The 20307-nt window shown below is 42.0% G+C and overlaps 1 protein-coding gene across 2 annotated transcripts in view; it reads right to left on the bottom strand.

Annotated features, from left to right (window-relative positions):
- The window catches only part of LOC108789634 (excitatory amino acid transporter 1-like), a 72330-nt gene that overhangs the window by 17329 nt on the left and 34694 nt on the right, over positions 1–20307 (bottom strand). The window contains exons 2-6 of one of the 2 annotated variants that reach the window (XM_018559703.1): positions 17023–17030; positions 16735–16968; positions 15897–16034; positions 14151–14355; positions 11613–11655 (exon numbers count right to left, since the gene is read on the bottom strand). In XM_018559703.1, coding sequence (XP_018415205.1) covers positions 11613–11655; positions 14151–14355; positions 15897–16034; positions 16735–16951 — 603 coding nt within the window. In that variant the 5' untranslated portion in view covers positions 16952–16968; positions 17023–17030. Of the gene's footprint in view, positions 1–11612; positions 11656–14150; positions 14356–15896; positions 16035–16734; positions 16987–17022; positions 17031–20307 lie in introns of both variants that reach the window. The other variant, XM_018559702.1, reaches the window with a different exon arrangement.

The raw sequence follows: 20307 nt of genomic DNA on the forward strand, positions 1-20307 counted from the left end.
TAGAGCTGCAACAACTAATCGACATAATCGATTATAATCGATTATTGAAAAAGTTGTCAACTTTTTCAATCATCGATTAATCGGCTTCCGATTGGTTGGCCCTGTTCATGGCTCCACCCATGCTGCGCGCCACACTTCCTCCCCACCTTACGCTCGCCGCTGCCAGGCCCGCCCGCCTCCACGTTCCACACGCCGCACCTCCTCACGCTCACCGCCCGCCCACATCCACGATCAGCACAGGGACGCGGGGAGAAGTAAGGAGGAGCAGGTGTGGGGGGATGACAGCTGCCCATACAGGCCCGATCTCAGAAACAAGTTGCTGGAAGACTGCTCAGGCAAGCCTGCACTTTTCCCACACATGGTGCTCTATAATGTATTGCTGGGTTTGTAGTCCACTATAGCTGATGGTACATTGTGCTGTATATTATACTGAGGACCACAAATCCCAGCAATACATTATGCACTGTATGTATAGTGTATTGCTGGGATTTGTTGTATCCCTATATAGCTGGTGGTATTCTGCATTGCGCTGTATAGAGGACTACAAATCCCAGCAATAATACATTATACAGCGCAATGCAGAATACCGACAGCTATAATGCACTATTGCTGGGATTTGTAGTCCTCTATAGCCGGTGCCATTCTGCATTCATTTCTGTATAATTTTACACTTTCCATTTCACTATATTGCACACCACCACTTTTTTTTTTTCATTTTGACTTCCACCGCTCCAAGCTCGCTCCTGTGATGGACTGCAATCTCAATACAAACTAGTAGTCCCATCACTGGAGCCATTTTTAAAAATGTATTTTATGTTTTATCCGATTAACCGATTAATCGAACTTAATCATCGGCTAACTAATCGATTTTGAAAATAATCGTTAGCTGCAGCTCTAGTCTATTTTGTAAACCTTGTGAATTTTCTGGTGTTTTGCATGAATGGTATCGGATGTCCCGATACCATTTTTTTTCAAGCTCAAGTACAAGTACTTTCCCTCAAGTACGCAAGCCAATATGGTCAAGCAGTGGAAGAATGGTCAAACATTCAAATAGACACACTCCTAAACCTTGTGGACAGCCTTCCCAGAAGAGTTGAAGCTGTTATAGCGGCAAAGGGTGGGCCAACTCAATATTGAACCATACGGACTAAGACTGGGATGCCATTAAAAGTTAATGTGCGTGTAAGGCAGGCGTCCCAATAGTTTTGGCAATATAGTGTATCTCAATGTAAAATGATGTGTGTTGTTTAATAGCACTGTCATTTTAGGCTTCATTTCCATGAACAATTCCAAATGGTTACAAAGACTTTACAAATAAAGATGAGCAAATCTGTTTAAAATTATGGAAACAGTAAATTGCGATTAATTCTCCAGATTTGACCAGGCTACAGACAATCATAAAATTCATCAATGACGTTTGCCTGTACTGTTGAATCTCCTGATTTTCAATACATCAGACATATCTAGACACAAATTTTTAGGCAAATCAAAAATTCATGAATTGGCAATACTCTCGATTTGATCATTGCAATTTACCAACAACAAACAACTATTTTTTAACATATTGGCTGGCTAAGTTCCTTCAACTGCTGTGGCCTGATGAGGGAGGAGGATGTTCATAAAGAAGCCTGAAGCAATGGTCCACATAAATTGGGAAAAACTCAAAACATACAGAAATCACTGCCTCCATATTGTTTTCTATATTGCATCAAAACCTTGCATGGTCAAGTGTGATATTTCAGTATAAAAAAGTATATTTATTTAAAAATAGCAGATGCGGGAAGAAATGCAAATTGTTTTTTACTCAAACATTCAACTTTATAAAATCATTAGCTTTTAGTCCTAATTTTATGATTACAGAAAGTAAAGCTTAAAGTGACATTAAACCCTCAGATTTTTTAACATAAACCAATACTGTAATGTGTGCCTTACTGTAATCCATGGTTGTTTCCCTTCTCTTTGCTGCTCTTCCTTTTAAATCCTCATGTCTTCTCATGCTTGGGGAGAACTTCCCTTTGCAGCTGAGTGCCTCTTCCTGTAGTGCTGGCTCAGGTTGTGAACCTTCACACAGACACCGTGTATCCATTCCAGAGACAAGGCAGTCTGCTGCAAAACAGAAGTTCTGCCCAGCATGAGAACAGATACAGATTTAAAAGGAAGAGCAGCAAAGAGAAGGGAAACAACCATGGATTACAGTAAGGCACACATTACAGTATTGTTTTACATTAAAAAATCTGAGGGTTTAATGTCACTTTAATATCTGAGCAGGAGGCACACACTTCCAATTTTCTACAAGGTTTTAACTGGGCTTTTTTGCAGAATAATGGCACAGAATGTGATAATTGTGAAACTATATACACTGTAGAATAGGCATTTCTTATGTTTAGCTATTGTTGGTTCTTTGACAAGTTCCAATGCTCTAGACTAGTGGATCTCAACCTGTGTAACCTCAGGACCCACATTTGTCCTCAGTCATTAAGTCGTGAACCAAGTTGCACTGCAATGGAATGCACGGCAGTGTGGGCTGCTGTGCTGTGACGGAGCTCCATCCATATGTGCATTGCTTGTACAGCTCCCATGTGTGCCTGTAGAGGTGTCGGGAGCCAGAATGTGATGTAACTTAAAGTGACATTAAACCCTCAGATTTTTTAACATAAACCAATACTGTAATGTGTGCCTTACTGTAATCCATGGTAGTTTCCATTCTCTTTGCTGCTCTTCCTTTTAAATCTGTATCTGTTCTCATGCTGGGCAGAACTTCTGTTTTGCAGCAGACTGCCTTGTCTCTGAAATGGATACATGGTGTCTGTGTGCAGGTTCACAACCTGAGCCAGCACTACAGGAAGAGGCACTCAGCAGTGGCATATGGCAGGCCGGGCAGCACGAAGGCACTGGGGCGGTCTGTCTGCTCGGCTGCTGCTCGTAGCTGGGAGCACTCCTGGGGACCCGTATACCGCCTGCAATGTATCTGCCTGAATACAATGCAGGCGGTATACAGGACACACCGCCGGATCACCCCTCTCCTGGCGCGGGCACTGTGTGTCACATGCCCCGTCCCTTCAGACTGTGTGGCCGATGGTGTCGGGCTCAAGGCAGCATTACAGTGTACAAGGTAAGACACAGTTGGGGAGGGGGGAAAGGGAAGGGGGGCGCCCAGAAACTGCACACTGTGCTGTTATTTGGTTTAATTAGAAAAATGGATTATAATAGGGAACATTACTTTGTAATGTTCCCTATTATAACTTATTTCTCTATCCCAGTCTGTTGGATGAAATATTGCAGTCCTAAGTCCAGCGCGCCAATTTATACACTATTCTGCATTGCTGTATTGCTGGGATTTGTAGTCCCTCCACACTTGGTGTCATTCTGCATTGGAATGTAAGCTACTGTACAGAGACTGATGTGACTGTCTCAGTGTTCTCAGTGTAAGCTCTTTTGGTGCAGAGACTGCCGGAGGGGTTGGGGGGCCAGTGTGATCCGCTTCGGGTCCCCCCCCCTCCCGGAGTGGGAAGGGGGGGGCCCCGAGAAAAAATCTTGCACCAGGGCCCATTGCTCCTCAGGTCCGCCACTGACTGGAGTGATGTCACATTCTGGCTCCTAGCACCTCTACAGGGCACACAAGAGAGCTGTACAAGCAATGCACATATGGATGGAGCTCCGTCACAGCACAGCAGCCCACACTGGCCCCCAGGATGAGGATCCACTCCAGTTCTCGAAAGATAGGGAGACTGGCTGGATTTTACAAAATAAATTTTTTTTGGAGTGCATATATGAGTGTGTGAGAATGTCTGTGAATGTTTGAGATTATGCATGTGGTTGTGTGTGTCTGTCAGTGCTTTTGAAGGCCCATTCACTCTAGTACAGTGCGGTAATCACACAGTCCCGTGCGATTAACGCACTGTACCACGCAATCGCACCTGCCACATGTTCTGGTGTGAGAGGTGCATTGCATTGCCCTTCATTTGAATGGCACCAGTGGCGTAACCAGAGTTATGGGCGCCCGGGGCAGAACATTTTTTTCCGCCCCCCCCCCCATATTATATAAACATCCACTAGAACTGTACCCCCCAACCCCACACATATATATCAGCTAAGGAACTACAAACTGGATCAGGCAGACGCGCCCTCCAATCAGGCACTGTAGAGGGCCACTCGCAGTGGCCTCGGAGGAGCGAGCGGCCGCCCGATGACAGCCGGGTGAATGTGGCAGAGAGAGGGAGCCAGGGGCTTCGTTTAGCTGGGGTCGTGACGGCGTCCCCCCTCAGTCCTGCGCCCGGGGCAAGTGCCCCCCCGGTTGTTACACCACTGAATGGCACCCCAAACGCATCTCCCACCAACAGTTCAATTGCCCGCATCGGAACATGCGCTACCACAAGGCCATGCTTTCCATTACAGTGCAACTTGGGTCATGACTTAATGACCCAGGACAAATTTGGGTCCTGAGGTTACACAGGTTGAGAACTACTGCTTTAGACCTACAACATGTAAAAAGAATTGCATTCCACCGTGTCTAGATACCAAGGGCTTTCTTTGACAAGTTCCCATGCTTTAGACAAAAAAACCCCTCTCTAGATACCAAAGGCCTTATGTGACACGTTCCCATGTTTTAGACCTAGAAAACAGGTTTTCAACCTGTTTTGAAACAAAGAGCTTAAAGCTAAATGATTTACCTTCTGTACAAAGTTTTAAACCAGTATTAAATCAAACTAGAGAACTTACAGCACTTCAATGCAGTAAAATTGTGCTCAATGTTACATGCCAACAGAACCAACCCCATAATGTTAATATAGCGCAAGGGATTCCACTGTTCTTTTATGATACACCCAGATATTGTAGTCTCTCATATGACATGTAGTTTATATTTCATATGTATGCTCCAGAATGGATTGATTTCAAAAGGTCAGTGACAATACAAATAAGGCAGAGTGTGTAAATACAGGGATTACATTTAAAGATATTTTATGTAGTTCTTGGATTCCGTTACATTTGAAGCAGGAGCAGTCTGTGCCTGTAAAAACTATTAACTGGTAAACTCCTAACAGGCAGGAATATGATTGTTTTCTCTGCAGTCTCCTAGACTCGTGCTTTAACCTTTTCAGAGCCAGGTGCAGCGTCCCATTTTTCACCTCAGATGGCAGTGCATTTTTTGCTATTTTTTATTTACAACTTTGAAAGTTAGTAAAAGACCCATGAAACCATGCATTTCTTGTAGAATTAAGATTGCTCCAATTATAGTTGCATAAATGTTTATTAAAACTATATTTTTAATAAAAAATATACTGCAATGATTATTAGGCACACAATAACTTCCAAAACTGATACTTCAATTTGAAAGATAAAACTGCAATGAGTTATTAAATAAATATTTAGCATTTTTAGATTGTGCTTTTTTTGCAATAGGTAAAAGTTAAAGGATCGCAAAACTATAAAAAAAAGCAACTTAAAGTGCATGTTTAGCCAAGTCTTGGATATAGTAAGGAAAGGTTAAACGTAGAGATGCACAGATACCAAGTACAGATACTCTTCCAGCTACAAGGCTAGAGAAAAATTCAAAAGTTAGGAGAAGCAGTCTTTTTCAAGGAGGATTGGCTACGGGGCTCCTGGGATTTTTGCATCCCTGTTTTAATGTATGATTTGTTATATATACTGTATATTAGGGATGCACCAATACCATTTTTTCCAGACCAGGTACAAGTACCAATACTTGTCCAAGTACTCAAAGATACCAATTACTGATACCTTTTTGTTTGTCATGTGACAGTTTTTCTAAAAACAATACAGACTAATGATTTCAGGACAGTGGTGGAGTGCCAGGCCACTTGTGAAAATGCCAAGTATTGGCACTGGTATCTGAACTGGTATCTGTGCATCCCTAGGTTAAAAGCCCTGATAGTTTATTTGTTTGCTGTCTGCATGCCATTGGAGAGCTTTCCCATCACTTCCCGCCCTGGAAATGCAAGATATGAGAGGAAATCTCCCCAAAGTGAGGGAAGTTACCATGTTAGACAGTTGTCACCTGGACATTGTTCCCCAGTGGAAAATTTCCCCTCACCTCTTGCTCCCATGAAAACTCAAACATTTTGTTTTTCTCCTCACTTTCTGAGAGGACAATTAGAGAGGTAAATCACCCCTGCAGAAACGCACAGCAATAAGAACCTGACAGAGGATCTAACCCCTCAGCATCCTGTCTAAACCAAAAAAAAAAGTTTTTTTCTAGGGCTGTGCAAATTAACGATTAATTTCTCGATTAATCGTTGATCTTTTTGATCGATTAACATTTTTTTGATCGCTAATGAAAATACTCACCTCTCTGCCGGCTTGTGGGAGTCCCGTCGGAGACCTGGTGACGTCACGGACATCAACGTCACCAGACTCCTCCCTCCTTCCCCAAGTGGCTCCCTTGGCTAACAAAGGGAAGGAAGGAGGAGTCTGGTGATGTCAATGTCCCCAAGTGGCTCCGTCGGCTAACGAAGGGAAAGGGGAGGAGTCCGGGGACGTTGATGTCCGTGACGTCACTGGACTCCTCCCCCTTCCCTTCGTTAGCGACGGAGCCACTTGGGCCGGTGTGTTTGCCCAAGAAACTTTCTGCACGAGCGCCAGCCAAGGCATTGGCCTATACACATACAGCACAGCAATGAAGTAATAAAATGAACTAGGATCACACTAATCCAGCACGTTATTATTCTGAGTTGCCTCACTCAAATGGCGGCCATATTGAGTGGGGCACGTGAGATTAATAACGTGCTGGATTTTAATCAGTAACAGCCCTATTTTTTTCTTTAAATTAAAAACATACCTTAAGGCTGGCTTTCCACCTATATGTGTTATTCACAAACTGCAGTGTGGTGAGTTGCAGAAATGAATGGCACCCCAACTAACCTTGCGAGTGCATCTGAATGCACACAGCAATACACAGATACCTGTGTTTCCCCGAAAATAAGACACTGTCTAATATTTTTTGTGGCTCAAAAAAAACACACTAGGTCTTATTTTCGGGGTAGGTCTTTTTTTTTTTAATGTATAACAATCCAAAGTTAATGCAAATCCAAATTAAATAATCCAAAATGGCAAAGTTAAGAATAGGGTGATCAGTGTACTCAGGGGTGCCATACGTTTCCAAGAGCAATTTGGTAACCAGAATGAGCGAAGCGCACTTTCACTATAGATTCGTCACAGGCAGAGTGCATTTGGTATCACTCTGCCTGTTACAGGAGCCGGTGCTATAGAGGAAACATCGGCTTATGTGGCTCTGTTCCCTGTGCTGCGGCCTCACTTCCTCTAGCGCCGGCTTCGCTGGTACCGCTGATTCTCTCCCACAGCTCTTCAAGTTTCCCCTTATGCCACCACCGGCCTTGGAATGGTCATAACTAGGTGTTATTTTCGGGGTAGGTCTTATATTTTAGCAATTCCCAAAAATGGTACTAGGTCTTAATTTCGGGATAGGTCTTATTTTCGGGGAAACAGGGTAGAAACCATATGTGTGTTGTGGTTTGCTGCACTGAACAAATGCACATATTAAAAGGCATTGTGCTGTGTTGGCACTCCATTCAAAAGGAATGCAGTGCCTTAACTTAAAGCATAGTATAACACATAATAACGCACGTTATACGGAACTGTCACTTTGCACATTCAAAGCAAAGTGAGAGTGTCTGTGAAAAGTACACACACACCTCTTTCCAATGATCCACCACTGCTTCTTCATTTATTGCAGCTGCTAATGAAATACCCAGTGTCGGAGTCTAGAGGGAGCAGTCACATCTTCCTTTAGCGATTGGACCCTAGACCAGAGCACTATCACATGGAAGGAAGCAGGCGCGGTGAGGGATCACTGAGTGATGATAAATATTAAAAGAGAACTATGGGCCAACCTTTTTTGGCCATAGTTCTCTCCAGGGTCACAGGAGGACATATACTAATATCCTCTGGTGACCCAAAGCTCAGTATGTAGCAGGCTATTGCTGAGAGTGCAGAGCCATGCGCAGCCAGGACGTATTCTGACAATACTGTAGAGATCCACCTCACTGGCTGATTGACAGCTGGCTCTGCCCGCCTCGTCATCTGTGCGTTCCTCCAGGCAGAGCTGGAGAAAGGGAGAGGGGAGGGGGAATCCCTGCGGACAGTCACCACTCTCTGCAGGGAGAGGATCGGGAAGTCAGCGATCAGCAGTACGTGTTCGCTGCCTTTTTGATCAATAGAGTCGACCTATGACAGCTTCAGTGTCACAGGTCAGCTTGAATTACGGGGGATGAGTGTTTTTGGGGTACAGTGTTGCGTCACAAAGTAATTGTCAGCCAAACTATCACTAAAATGGCTGGTACTGAAGTGGTTAATTAATCTGCCACAAGCAAGAGTTGCACGAACATGTATAAACCTCAGCACAATCTCATTTAAAAAAAAATGAAACTATTTAATTACTTATGCTTTTCTGCATACAGAATACAGAGAGAGAGCTAAGACTTTTTTGAGGCTGAGTTACAGTACTTAAAAAAAAAAAAAACTACCCTTGCAGTGGGGTTCCTCCGAATTGCAAGGGTTAAATGATTAAGTCTAGTGGTAGATGAACAAGGTGTAATACTTACTTTAGTCCTCGCTCTGGCAGGCTCCCTTCATCTGTGTGCTGGTTGCAGATTGACCATCAATTATAATGCAGGGCCAATAGTCCTTCATCGTACATGAGAACGGCAAGGGCCTGCCCACAACACAGAGAGCTGGAGAGAAGAGGAGAGCAATGGAGCAAGGAATAAGGTACACCTTATTACTCTACCCCTACACTTAATTAGCATTTAACTTTTGCAGACGAGCTCCATTGAAATAGTTTGGGACTACTTAATAGCCAGCAACTATTGAGACTTTGACACGTTGGTCTGGAGTAAATACTGTACAATATAACATAAAGAGTGCAGGGGCCAGGAGTACATTACACAAAAAGTGCAGTGGAAAGGAGTATGTAATGTACAAAGCACAGGGGTCAGGAGTATGTAACACATAAAGTGCAGAGGACAGGAGAATGTAATACACAGAGCATGGGGTTTAGGAGTACATAATGTACAGAGTGCAGGGCTTAGGAGTACATTACACACAAAGTGCAGGGGTTGGGAGTATGTAATGTACAGAGAGCATTGAACAGGGGTATGGACAGGGCCGGATTTCCCACAAGGCTAACCAAGGCCCGCCCTCGGGGCAGCAGGGGTGTGGAATTCCTATCTCCCGATGACCGCGCAGGTAGTTATTTTCTACATTTAGCCCTGCTTTGGGCAAGCAGAGCTAAATGTACAGCGGGGAAGCCGCCACTTGTTTTGTACAAATTATCTCGGCGACATTGTATGCAGCCTGCAGGTCTGCCATTCTCCATAGGGTAGGGGTGTTTGGCGGGTGGGGGGGGCAGTAGAGAGAGTAAATCCGGCCCTGGGTATGGAACGAACAGACTGCAGGGATCAAGAGTAAGTAACGCAGAAAATGCAGGGGGTCAAGAGTAAGTATTGCAAGGAGAGAAGGGGCCAAGAGAATGCAATGCACAGAGCTCATAGGTCAAAGATAAGTAATGGCCTCCCTTTCTATCACCTCTGACCCATATAATAGGCAACTAATTGCCCAGTTTAGAAAGCAGGAACTTCCATCGCCTACTTAAGGCTGATAAATACAGGCTATGGTTTGAACCGTTGGCTCTTGCAGCAGGAACTTGTGTGCCATGGTGTAACCTCCTCTCAACCCCTGGAGCTCATAATCAGCTTTTACATTTTCTACTGGCGGTACCCTGGTCTTAGGACCCGACCAGACCCCTTACTGCTTAAATGGGAGGCTGAACTAGACCTGAAGTTAACTGCCCAACAAAAAGAGTGCATCTTACCTATTGTGCATAAATCCTCCATTGCAAATAAATTATAGGAAATGGGATACAAAATTCTATTTGGGTGGTATAAAGTCTCATGGATATTACACAAAATTAACAACTCACTCCCTTCAGTATGCTGGAGATGTGGCTCTGATTCTGGCACCGTGACTTATTTTTTGGTCCTGTTTGAAACTCCAACCCTTTTGGAATGGTGGATTTAGGGCACAACCCAGCTGCTTGTTTACTCCAGATGACAGATTGGCCCATCTCTAAATATAAATCCTATCTCACTGCACATTTTATTGATGCAATGTGGAAAAGTTCAGTTCTCCACTTGGAGACACTTGATCAACACTTACAGGTCAAGGGAACCGGTGAACTGAAGTTTATTAATTCCTTGAAAGATTATGACAATATTGAGACTCTTGATATGCGGGACACAGCCCCACCTGGGACTTCTTTTTCTGGGGATATGGCCTTCCGCCCCTTCTCCCCATCTTTCCTTCCATTACCCTGGTCCTTCCACTGCCCTGGTCTTTCCTCTTCCCCTGCTCCAGCTCGGTCCTCCTTGCCGTCCCCTGATCTACAACCCGGACCTATGACTCTTCTCTGCCACGGACATGTGATAATATTCATGGATGTAATACTGCCATCTAATATCCTGCATTCTCTCTAATATGGCATTTCATCTCAGATAGATGGTTGTACTACTGCTCTTGTTTTCAAATTTTCTTACGACTGCACTTGAAGTTATTGTATACAATTTATGATATTAATCATCTCCAGCTGTTTTGGTATTGTATGTGTTATTAGCTATATCACAACTAATAAAGAATTTTAGAAGAACGTAATGCACAGAGCACATTAATACTTTTTTTCCCCAAGCAAACCCCCCCCCTCCTGCCATTACAATCACCCCAGGACAAAACTGCACCAGCAGACATTCCCCCCTTCCTCCCTGAAATATACTCACTTTGGTGTTGCTATACATATATTGATGAGTGCTACAGGTTCCGATGCTGCAACTGCCAGTATTTTTTTCTTTGTAATCCAGTGGCCATAACTTGGCAAACCTACCGTCATTCTAGTTAAGTTCTTTTTTTGGTTTAATGTAAGAAAATAATTTACTGGGTATAGGATCCAGCCATACAAATATTTATATAATAGTAGACACTGAAAGAGGCTAAGCTGTACTGCATCAGGTGTTTTGCAAGTCAGCATATAGCTGCTTCAAATTAACTGCAGGAGTAGTGCTTTGCTTCGGTTAAGAAAGCGGCCCAGTTTCTTAGCACTTCCCTTGGCTCTGTGCTACTGGTCTGAGAGGTGGAGGACGGGTTGGCAGGTGGGGCCAGAAGCTGGCAGCTGCTAAAGCATACCAATAACATTTTTTAAAAAGCATCAGGGAGCGGTTTGATAATTCCACTAATGGACTGATAATGTACATGCTTTTCAGCCGTGACAACGACTGTACAGGCAGGCACTTTGTACCTCAGCATGTACAGCCGTGATCCATCTACAGGAGCGCTGAGAAGGCTGACAAAGCTCTGCTGTATTGGAGGCAGCTCAGTGAAGCTTGTCACCTTGAAAAAGGAAGTGTTCTTCTCACAGCAACAACTGGTAGGATAACCAGGTAATATTGATGGCATTGCAATATAAAACAATACAAAAGACTTATGTGCAGGAAATAGTATGTTTTGAGTAAATATAAGATCTGTAGGAAAGACTACCGAGCAAGTGAGCGAGTGGTAAAAGATTGGCTGAACACATTTTGAACCCTTACCTGTTTGAAGCAGGCTTCTACCAGATTAGGAGGAAACATATTCCTTTAGAAAAAGAGAAAAAAAATAGTTATAATATAGAACAAAAATATGTCCTGTCAATGGTGTATTTACAGACAAAGAATACAACTAGAATTTTATTGTGACATCCAACATACGAAACTTTATGGCAACTTGTGATAGTCTGAGAGCAGTACATATAGTGAATGAATGACTGGATTCTCTCAGTTATGTTATCTACACCAGAGGAAACACCAGTCTGCAATGTATAACAAAGTCTCTTTCTATAAAAATTTCCATCTGTGTTCTGTATTAAGGGCTGGTTCACACCACCTCCAAACCGGTGCATTTTCTATCTGCACCAAAAATTACATAGTAATTCCAATGGTTTTAAATGGGGCTAGTTCACACCATTAGGTTCAGTTCCAGAACAGTACAGCAGCATGCTTTTTTTTTTTTGCACTAGAACGCACAAAAACACATATAAACACACCAGAATGTACTTGAATCCAAGCAAAAAAAAACCCGCACTGGAATGCTTTAAAAACACACATAAATGCATATGCAGAAACACCTCCATATCTGGTCTGGAGATGGTGGGAACAAGCCCTTAAGACCTACAATGACGGATTAGGAAAGTATTGTACAATGCAATACATTGTTCCAAAACATATGTAGTTTGTAGGATGTGCTCTACCAATGGCTTCTATATGTTATGAATAGGATCTCACGTGAGTCCTTTTAAATGGTTCTTGTTCATGCTCTTCATTTTAATAGACATGGGTAAGTACTGAACACAGTAGTCTACACACTTACTTTGGTCAAACTTTGCTAACTTTCATAAAATTCTTGCTGGGAGTCCAAACCAAAAAATTAAAGTGGCACTGCTGTGACATTTAGACATGTAAGCCAGCAAAAAATGTGTTTTCTTTCGTGTCCATTTGGATTTAGTTTTGTTTTAGTGATATATATTTCGGATCCACTCATGATTTGGATTCTGAACAGATCGAGCGACGGGGATTTTTTTTTTTCTTCTTTCGGCGGGTGTCAGGATTCCAGAAATTAGGATGATTTACATAGCTGGATGAATTTACATCGTGGGACTTTTTTTGTTAAATAACGGATTTGTCAAAAACCGCGTAGCGTTTTTTAAAAACTATTTCTGTTGATGGATTGGAAAGGGGAGTGCATGCTGTTTTTTTTTATTTTAACCAATAACAACAGTCCAAATGGCATTTGGATGCAATCGGATTCGTTTGCATTCAGCATTTGTTTCATTCGGAAATTTGGATGCATCCGAATGCCCGAATTCATGAAAATTTGCACTGCCAACAAACACAATTTACATGTCTAGTGACATTGTACAGAGTATAGTATTTATTATATGACATGCTATGTATACTGTTACTATGCTACTCAAATAATGGATGTAGTCAAATATTTTATATTTTTAGGTTATCACAGGAAGACATTTGGAAACATAACAGACAATGGTGCCAAGCAATTTACTAGATTTGCTAACTGCCAGAATTGGTTTATCCAGGAAAAATGGGTTTTACCAAGTACATAAAGTCCTATAAGATGAAGGTACGTTATGTCATAGTGTATCTTGTTTTAATAATCTATCAGCCCGATTAAAAGAAACAATGAAATCAGACCACTAATACTGTGAGTGCACAAATGGACTTTCTTGACCTTTTATCAATAATTTGTAGGCGTTACAGTTAATGGTGTTCCAAGAAGCAGCGCTGTTCCAGGTTGGCCTACGTTCCACCGCCTAGCAGGTGCCAGCCCAGCTCACCTCTGGCAGGTATTTGAAAGGTAAAAAGGACAGTGGCACTTCAAATGTATATATGCAGCTTCTTTTTATTTAATATAGATTAGGCATATCCAGGAAACAAGTTTTGCTAACACTCTACTCTATAGGTTGAACTAGATGGACTTGTGTCTTTTTTCAACCTGACTATGTAACACGTTTCAAGCAAATATGCACTTAATCGTTGACTAAGCACATGTTTGCATAAAATGTGATAGGGATGCTTGTCTTGATGTTTTCTGGATAGGCCTAATCTATCAAAATAAAAATAAATCACATTAACATTTTGAGTGCCTCTATCCTTTTTCACTTCTAAAGTTAATGGCGTTCAACTAGCCATAAACTGGGTATTCTCGAATAACCCTCTTTAAAATCATATCCTCCCCTTGCCTCCTAAGTTGATCCAGAGTAATGCACACTAGAAGCCCCAAATCTAAAAAATGTAGACAAAAATGGGACAACTTGGGATCACACAATAAATACATATTTTCACTGCATTTTAAATGTGATAAAGTAAGCTAAAGTGTGAGATAAACAGGTATTATCAGGACGTTCAGGGGGAAAAAAATGTAATGTGTAATGATGATGAAAAACAGTTTTTGTAATCATATTCCTGCTAACAGTTAATTAAAAGCAACCAATAACCTTATATTTTCTTGTCCATGCTATCACTACAATTTTATTCCTTTAGTTACATACTGTACATATCCAGATTTCCTTTTACCTTATTAGATCCAAGATGGCATCTGTAGCTTGCACCCTTTCAATTTTCCCTTGAGATTCCATATTTTCCTTTGTGCCTTTGCCAGGATGAATGATGATCACCATAATAATGCCAATAAACACAGCAATGAATGTGGTTACAGTGTAATACACCACAGCCCGCATGCCCATCTTGCCTGAAGCTTTGCTATCCAGAGATGCCATCCCTAAAATAAGTAAAAAATCATTATATCAATAAACCAGAGTGTCGATCCAGTTCAGTCCAGGCTTACCCACCACAGACAGGTACTCGCACAGCTCATCTCTGGTAATACTGTTGCAGAAAAAGTGGATCGCTGCACACCAGCTGCCACTTTTGGAATATGTTGGTGGGCCGCTATCCACTTTTCCTGCAAAATTAAAAAAATAGTTAACTGTCAAAAAAGTGCAAAGGAAATCAAATACATTTGACAGGTACATAGCAAAACAGAGTGGCGTTTTCCTGGTCTGAAAAAGCAGCCAACTCCAAAGTGCTTATGATAGTTCTGGTGGCCGAAGGCTCACTTTACGGATAGCAAGCAGTGCGTTATGCTGCTATAGGCCCAGTGGCCAAAAATAATAATATTCTTGGAACTTGTCCACTCACTGTCAAATGAGGAGTAAACACCTGGAATTTGTAATGCTAGTGATGAAATAATAAAGATTTCCGTTGAAAATGGCCAGTCAACCCACATGTGATTTTTCATTTATAGGTAGGCTGAGTCAATTACAGGCTTCTTATATTGGTGACTTTAGCAGTAAAATCTCCATCTGAAGTCTATAGCTTTGTTTACCCAGGAGCTTAGGCTGTACTGAAACACCATGCTACTCCTCCCCCTAAATTATGTATATTATCAAACAATTGTGAAATACAGCAGGAAGTTCTTGTAATGGCTGCAGCAAGACTGCTGGCACTTGAATCACATACAGGGATTTCACCACTTGAATCCTGGTACTCTTAAACTATAAGGTTCTTTAACTCTCCAGCACATGTCAAATTTTGATAAAGTATAGGCTAATTATGAATTCCTCGGCTGGGGACCAAAGGACTTTAAGTAACCAAATTCTCTTGTCAACAATGACCCTCTTATCAACAAGCCTTTTTTATTTTGTGTGCTACCCACCCAAGCCAAAACTCCAGATCTCCTCAATCTTTCCTCTACAGAAAGCAACCTTTGATTTAGTCTAGGACAACAGCCTAGAATTCCTAGAAATGTTCTGCATTGCCACAAATGGTTGAAATGTCTAAAAATAAATGGCACAACTTGCCTCTATATTATGCCAATAGCTATATATATTTATATCAGCCTATTTTTTTTTTATCATTATGCTCTACCCTAGATGAGCTCTTAATAACACCATACAACTGGAAAGCCCTTATGTGGGAACACTCTCAGTCTCTTTTTGCTATCCATCACCATTATCCAGTCTTTCCCATCCATAGTTTCGGAATTGTTTGACAACCCTGAATTTACTCCTATTTAGAAAAATAGGTTAGTATCCTAAACCTCCTGTAGGCAGAAGTATAACCCTACTGCTTCAGAATTCCTGTGTCTCTCAATGGGCAAGAAATAAATCACAGGTTTCTTTGATCACACGTTGATACATTTTCTTGGATAGTATAATACAAATGTGCTAGATTTACTATAAAAAAAAACAAAAAAAAACTGATCATTTTATAAAATGAACAAAGTTTCTTTTAGGTTGATTTTACAACATTAGCACTTACCGGTCACCAAACTGGACACTATAAGAGGCAGGACTAGCATCTGGAGCATCCTCATAAGCAGCTCTCCAGGAAAGGAAAAATATTTCACTTGTCGATAAGACATCTTGTAGGGTCTCAACGCAAATGCCAATACAATACCTGGAACATTATATCACAATAATTAAGACTAACATGGCCAGGAACTTTGTACAAATATTATAACTGTTGTTTTTTTAATATGCTACATCATGCAGATATCAATCAAGCAATGAATGGGTGGTCAGGAAGGGCATTTCTTTGCACAAGTGGGTGGTCACAAATGTAAGAACAGAGCAGCATTTAATTAATTCATATTGAATTTCTTGGTTTGGTGAGTTTTTATTAAAATAAAACTAACTATATCAAGTATTGTTATTTTAATCCTTTTACATACATCAACTAGACAACAATGCTATGGAATACTACTGGATTGGCAATTCAGAAAAATTCATACAAATCTACCACTAAATTGCACCAGATGACCATGGCACACGGGCATGAGTGGCACTGCAAGGATAATTAAAAATGCTTTGAGTTGCCCAATTACTTATATGAACAATTATAGGAGAGTGAACTACAGTCAGAAGTTCACTGAAAGAAATGTGTCTTTTTCTGGCAAAACTTGGAGCGAAGGAGAAATGGAAAATATTATATAGCTGTTGTACATACTCTCCAGATTCTAACAGAATCTGGGAGGGTTTTTTTTTAAAACTGTAAAATGAGTTACAATACATAATGGATATAACATGCTCTTTCTCCAGACCTATGCTATTTGTATACAATGTGTAAATGATGAGAATATAAGCATATAATACTGTACCCAGCACTACGGCTAAGACGGTGAGTATCACAAAAGCATTCCGATAGAGGAACGCACGGATGCTTCCCACTGTCACTTTAGGCATTTGCTTCCCAGCTCGCGATGCCCTTTTCTGTATTGCGTGTTGCCAGCTGTGTACACGGCCATCCGATTTTTCACCTTTTGCAGAATCATCTTTAAGAAACAAGCTGTCGGCATTTCCATCTTTCTCACTCATTGTGAGATAATGAAGCTAGACTTCTAATTTTACACTGAAAAGAAAAGATCAGACTTGATTAGTATTCGTATGCTGAGCATTTTATAACAGTAAACATTTGAAAATAATAGTAAAATATACGGAAGAAAAAAGTACATTTCCTTTAAATGCATTTGATTGGACTACAGTGCTTCACTGTTTCTTGCAATTAATTACACCAACAAATTGAAGTAGTACATTATCCATAGGCAACAGATGATCCACCTAGCATATTGGGTGTCTGGCTGATCTAACACGTCACTTCTTCACACATTAAAAAAGCACACTGTGGTATTATAAGCATGTATGTTAATGAAATAATGAAAGGGCTGTTTGGATGACAGTTTGTGCCTGCACACCCTACTGCCAAATAATGTCAAAATAGTTTATAGAACAAGTTCTACCTATGTGGTATATATAATAACTATGGGGATCCAAATACAAAACAATACTAAAACATATAAAGTGTGTTGTATATCAACTACACTGGCAAATGTAGACAAGAACATGCAACAAATGTAAAATACATTTCTATGCACCATAGCACCTTGCTGGTGTCAGGAATAAGCTTGGAAAGAACCAAAAGGTTGCACTGAGCAAAGGAAATCATATGGAAATGGGTAAACAAATGTCTATTGCATTAGGGTGAGCACACAAAAGTACAGGGAGCCTGGAAGGTGGTCATGTGAACACCCGTCTGGCTTCCTAATTGGATGGGAGGCATGCTCCCTCGCACCTTCCCAGTCACCGAGGGCTGCGGCTCTTCTGTGAGGAATGTAATTGGCAAGTGCTGCTGCGGAGAGATCTTTGTGATCTTTCCGCTGGCTCAGTGACTAAAAACACAGCGCTAGCTGTTGCAGTTTGTTGATGTGCTTAGGGAGATTAGGGTGTGACCAGGCACGCCCATCACACCCTGTGCACACGCCTATGCTTACATGGTACCTTTAGGTTATGGTTACTATTCATCCTTATTTCCTGGGGACAGTCCCTGATTTGAGAGAGTAAGGGGTAACAACTACCCCTTACTCATTCTCAAGGGGGGGGGGCAGCATCTGGGTGCCCCTTTATGAAAGAGGGTACCCAGATGCAGATGAGCCCTCCTGCCTGCAGACCCTCACTGGGCCAGGATTGTGGAGGAGGAGGCCCTTGTCCTCAACGGCATGGGGACTAGGTGCTTTTCCAGGGGGTCCCCTCCTGGAAAAGCACCCTCCCTGTGCCGCCCCACTGGGGCATAGAATATGTTATTAGGATTGTTAGTAGATGAGAATTTATATAGATTGTTTCCATATACCATTTTCTATAGTCATTCTATATTTAGTTCCTATGTTGCCATCTAGTGGCCTTTTGTGGTAGTGTATGTATTTTTCAATGTTGCCTTCCTTGATATCCCTGAGGTCGATGACACAGTTCCTCTTTATGTAAGCCCCACCCTTCTTCCTGAGTGCAGTGCTTCCTGTGTCATGGCCACAGCTAACAGGCCACATGTAACTAGGACACATGTACTCTACATAGTACGCTAGAAAAGGCATCATTTTTTGACCACATAATACTGAAAACCATCCATCTGCTGTATCCTGTTTGATGTGCAGAATAAAGCAACCTTTCTGGATGAAACGGTATTGGTTTAGTTCAGCTATCTGACAATGAATGTCCACAGTGATTTAACTGCTTATACAGGCCAGGCATAGAGGTCTCACAAGGGATAAATCGCTATCACAACAATCGGAGTCAGAATACTCCCAATGCCAAGGGCATGTGGCTTGATATGGCTCATTTCCTGCCTTGCCAGGCCAGTGCTCGGATGAAGGGTCTGGTTGGGAATTTTGGGGGGACCCCATGGTTTTTCTTTTCGCTCTTTCGGCATTGGGGTCCCCCTTAAAATTCCTGCCAGACCTAAAGGATCTGGTATGACGTGGAACCCCACACATTTTATTTTACATCGGGGGTCCCCTCTAACATTCCTAAAGGGTCTGGTATGATTTATGAAGAGACCCCATGCTGGTTTTTCTTTTTTACACGCCTCTAGCTAAATGTTATTAGGAGTGGGATAAAATTTATGGAGATTCAATATAGAAATAGATGTTAATTTTTAGTTTTTGACCATAGATACTCTAACTTTCCCCACAAAGTTCCTTTCTTTGCTTGTGTGTCCTCTTCTCTGACTGAAATGAAGTGAAGTGATCAGCATGTATACAGATCATATACAACAATCCTGACCCTAGCTGCTAAATGACAGAGGGAATGTACAAAAGTCAGGGGTGGGATAACCGAACACATGCTGGTGTGGTTGATTAGTTGAAACTTCTTTAGCGCTTTAGATGCATTTAAAGTGTAACTCCACAGAAAGTGCAATTACACACAGATTTAGTGACAAAGTATATGGTATATCTTGCATTTATTTAAAAGGAGCCAGGAACGGCCCACTTCTAACATCTAGTCCATCCTGCATGTTTAGCCAGGATGGAGGGGGAAAATGATTACTTTGAGGCTTTTGCAGACAGGCCATGCAAGATCTTCAGGGATAAGTGGCAAAGAGGACGCTTTTTTTATGCTTTGCAATGTGCTGGGAATGATGGAAAACATAGGAGATTTTTTGAAAAATGTGCAGAAAGGTGAACTAACCCTTTAAAAACAAAAAGGGACAGCAACAATGCTCACCTTAAAGTAGTATTAAAGGAGAACTATGAGATGAGTGCTTTTCACTCACCTCATAGTTCTAGCCGACCTGTGACAATGAGACTGTCACAGGTCAGCTCAGTAGATCGGGAGGTGAGCGAACACATACCAGGTTCGCTCACCTCTCGATCCTGTCACGGCTCTCTGCCGTGACAGGGGAGGGGCTGGATTCTCCCCGCTCCGATCCCCCAACGCTGACTGGCGGAATGGACGGGGGAGGGGGCGGGTACAGCTGGCTCTGCCTCTAGGTAGGCAGAGCCAGCTGTCAGTCACGCAGCTGGGCGGATCCAGACATAATTGTTGGGATCCGCTTCAGCTGCCGCGTCTTAGTATACCGCGAGCAGTAGCTCGCAGTATACTGCGGCGCCTCAGTATACCGCAAGCTACTTCTCGTGGTGTGCTGAGCCTAGGGTGACGGGAGGACGCTAGTTGGTGTCCTCCCGTTACCCTAAGGTGAACTATGGGGAAAAGCCTTAACCCCATAGTTCTCCTTTAAGGTCTGGGTGTTTTTTACCTTACTGCATTCTCGAGGAATTAAAAAGTTTTAAAGTTTTAAAGAAAAGCAGCAACAGCCTCCAGCAAAGGAGGGTCTACTTAAAAGGAAAAAAAATCTAAATAATGAGGCTTTAATATCACTTTAAAAGAAACCTGAAAATCAGCCT

The sequence above is a fragment of the Nanorana parkeri genome, unplaced genomic scaffold (assembly GCF_000935625.1).
Source record: "Nanorana parkeri isolate BGI_ZX_2015 unplaced genomic scaffold, ASM93562v1 scaffold412, whole genome shotgun sequence".
NCBI classification, from domain to species: Eukaryota; Metazoa; Chordata; class Amphibia; order Anura; family Dicroglossidae; genus Nanorana; species Nanorana parkeri.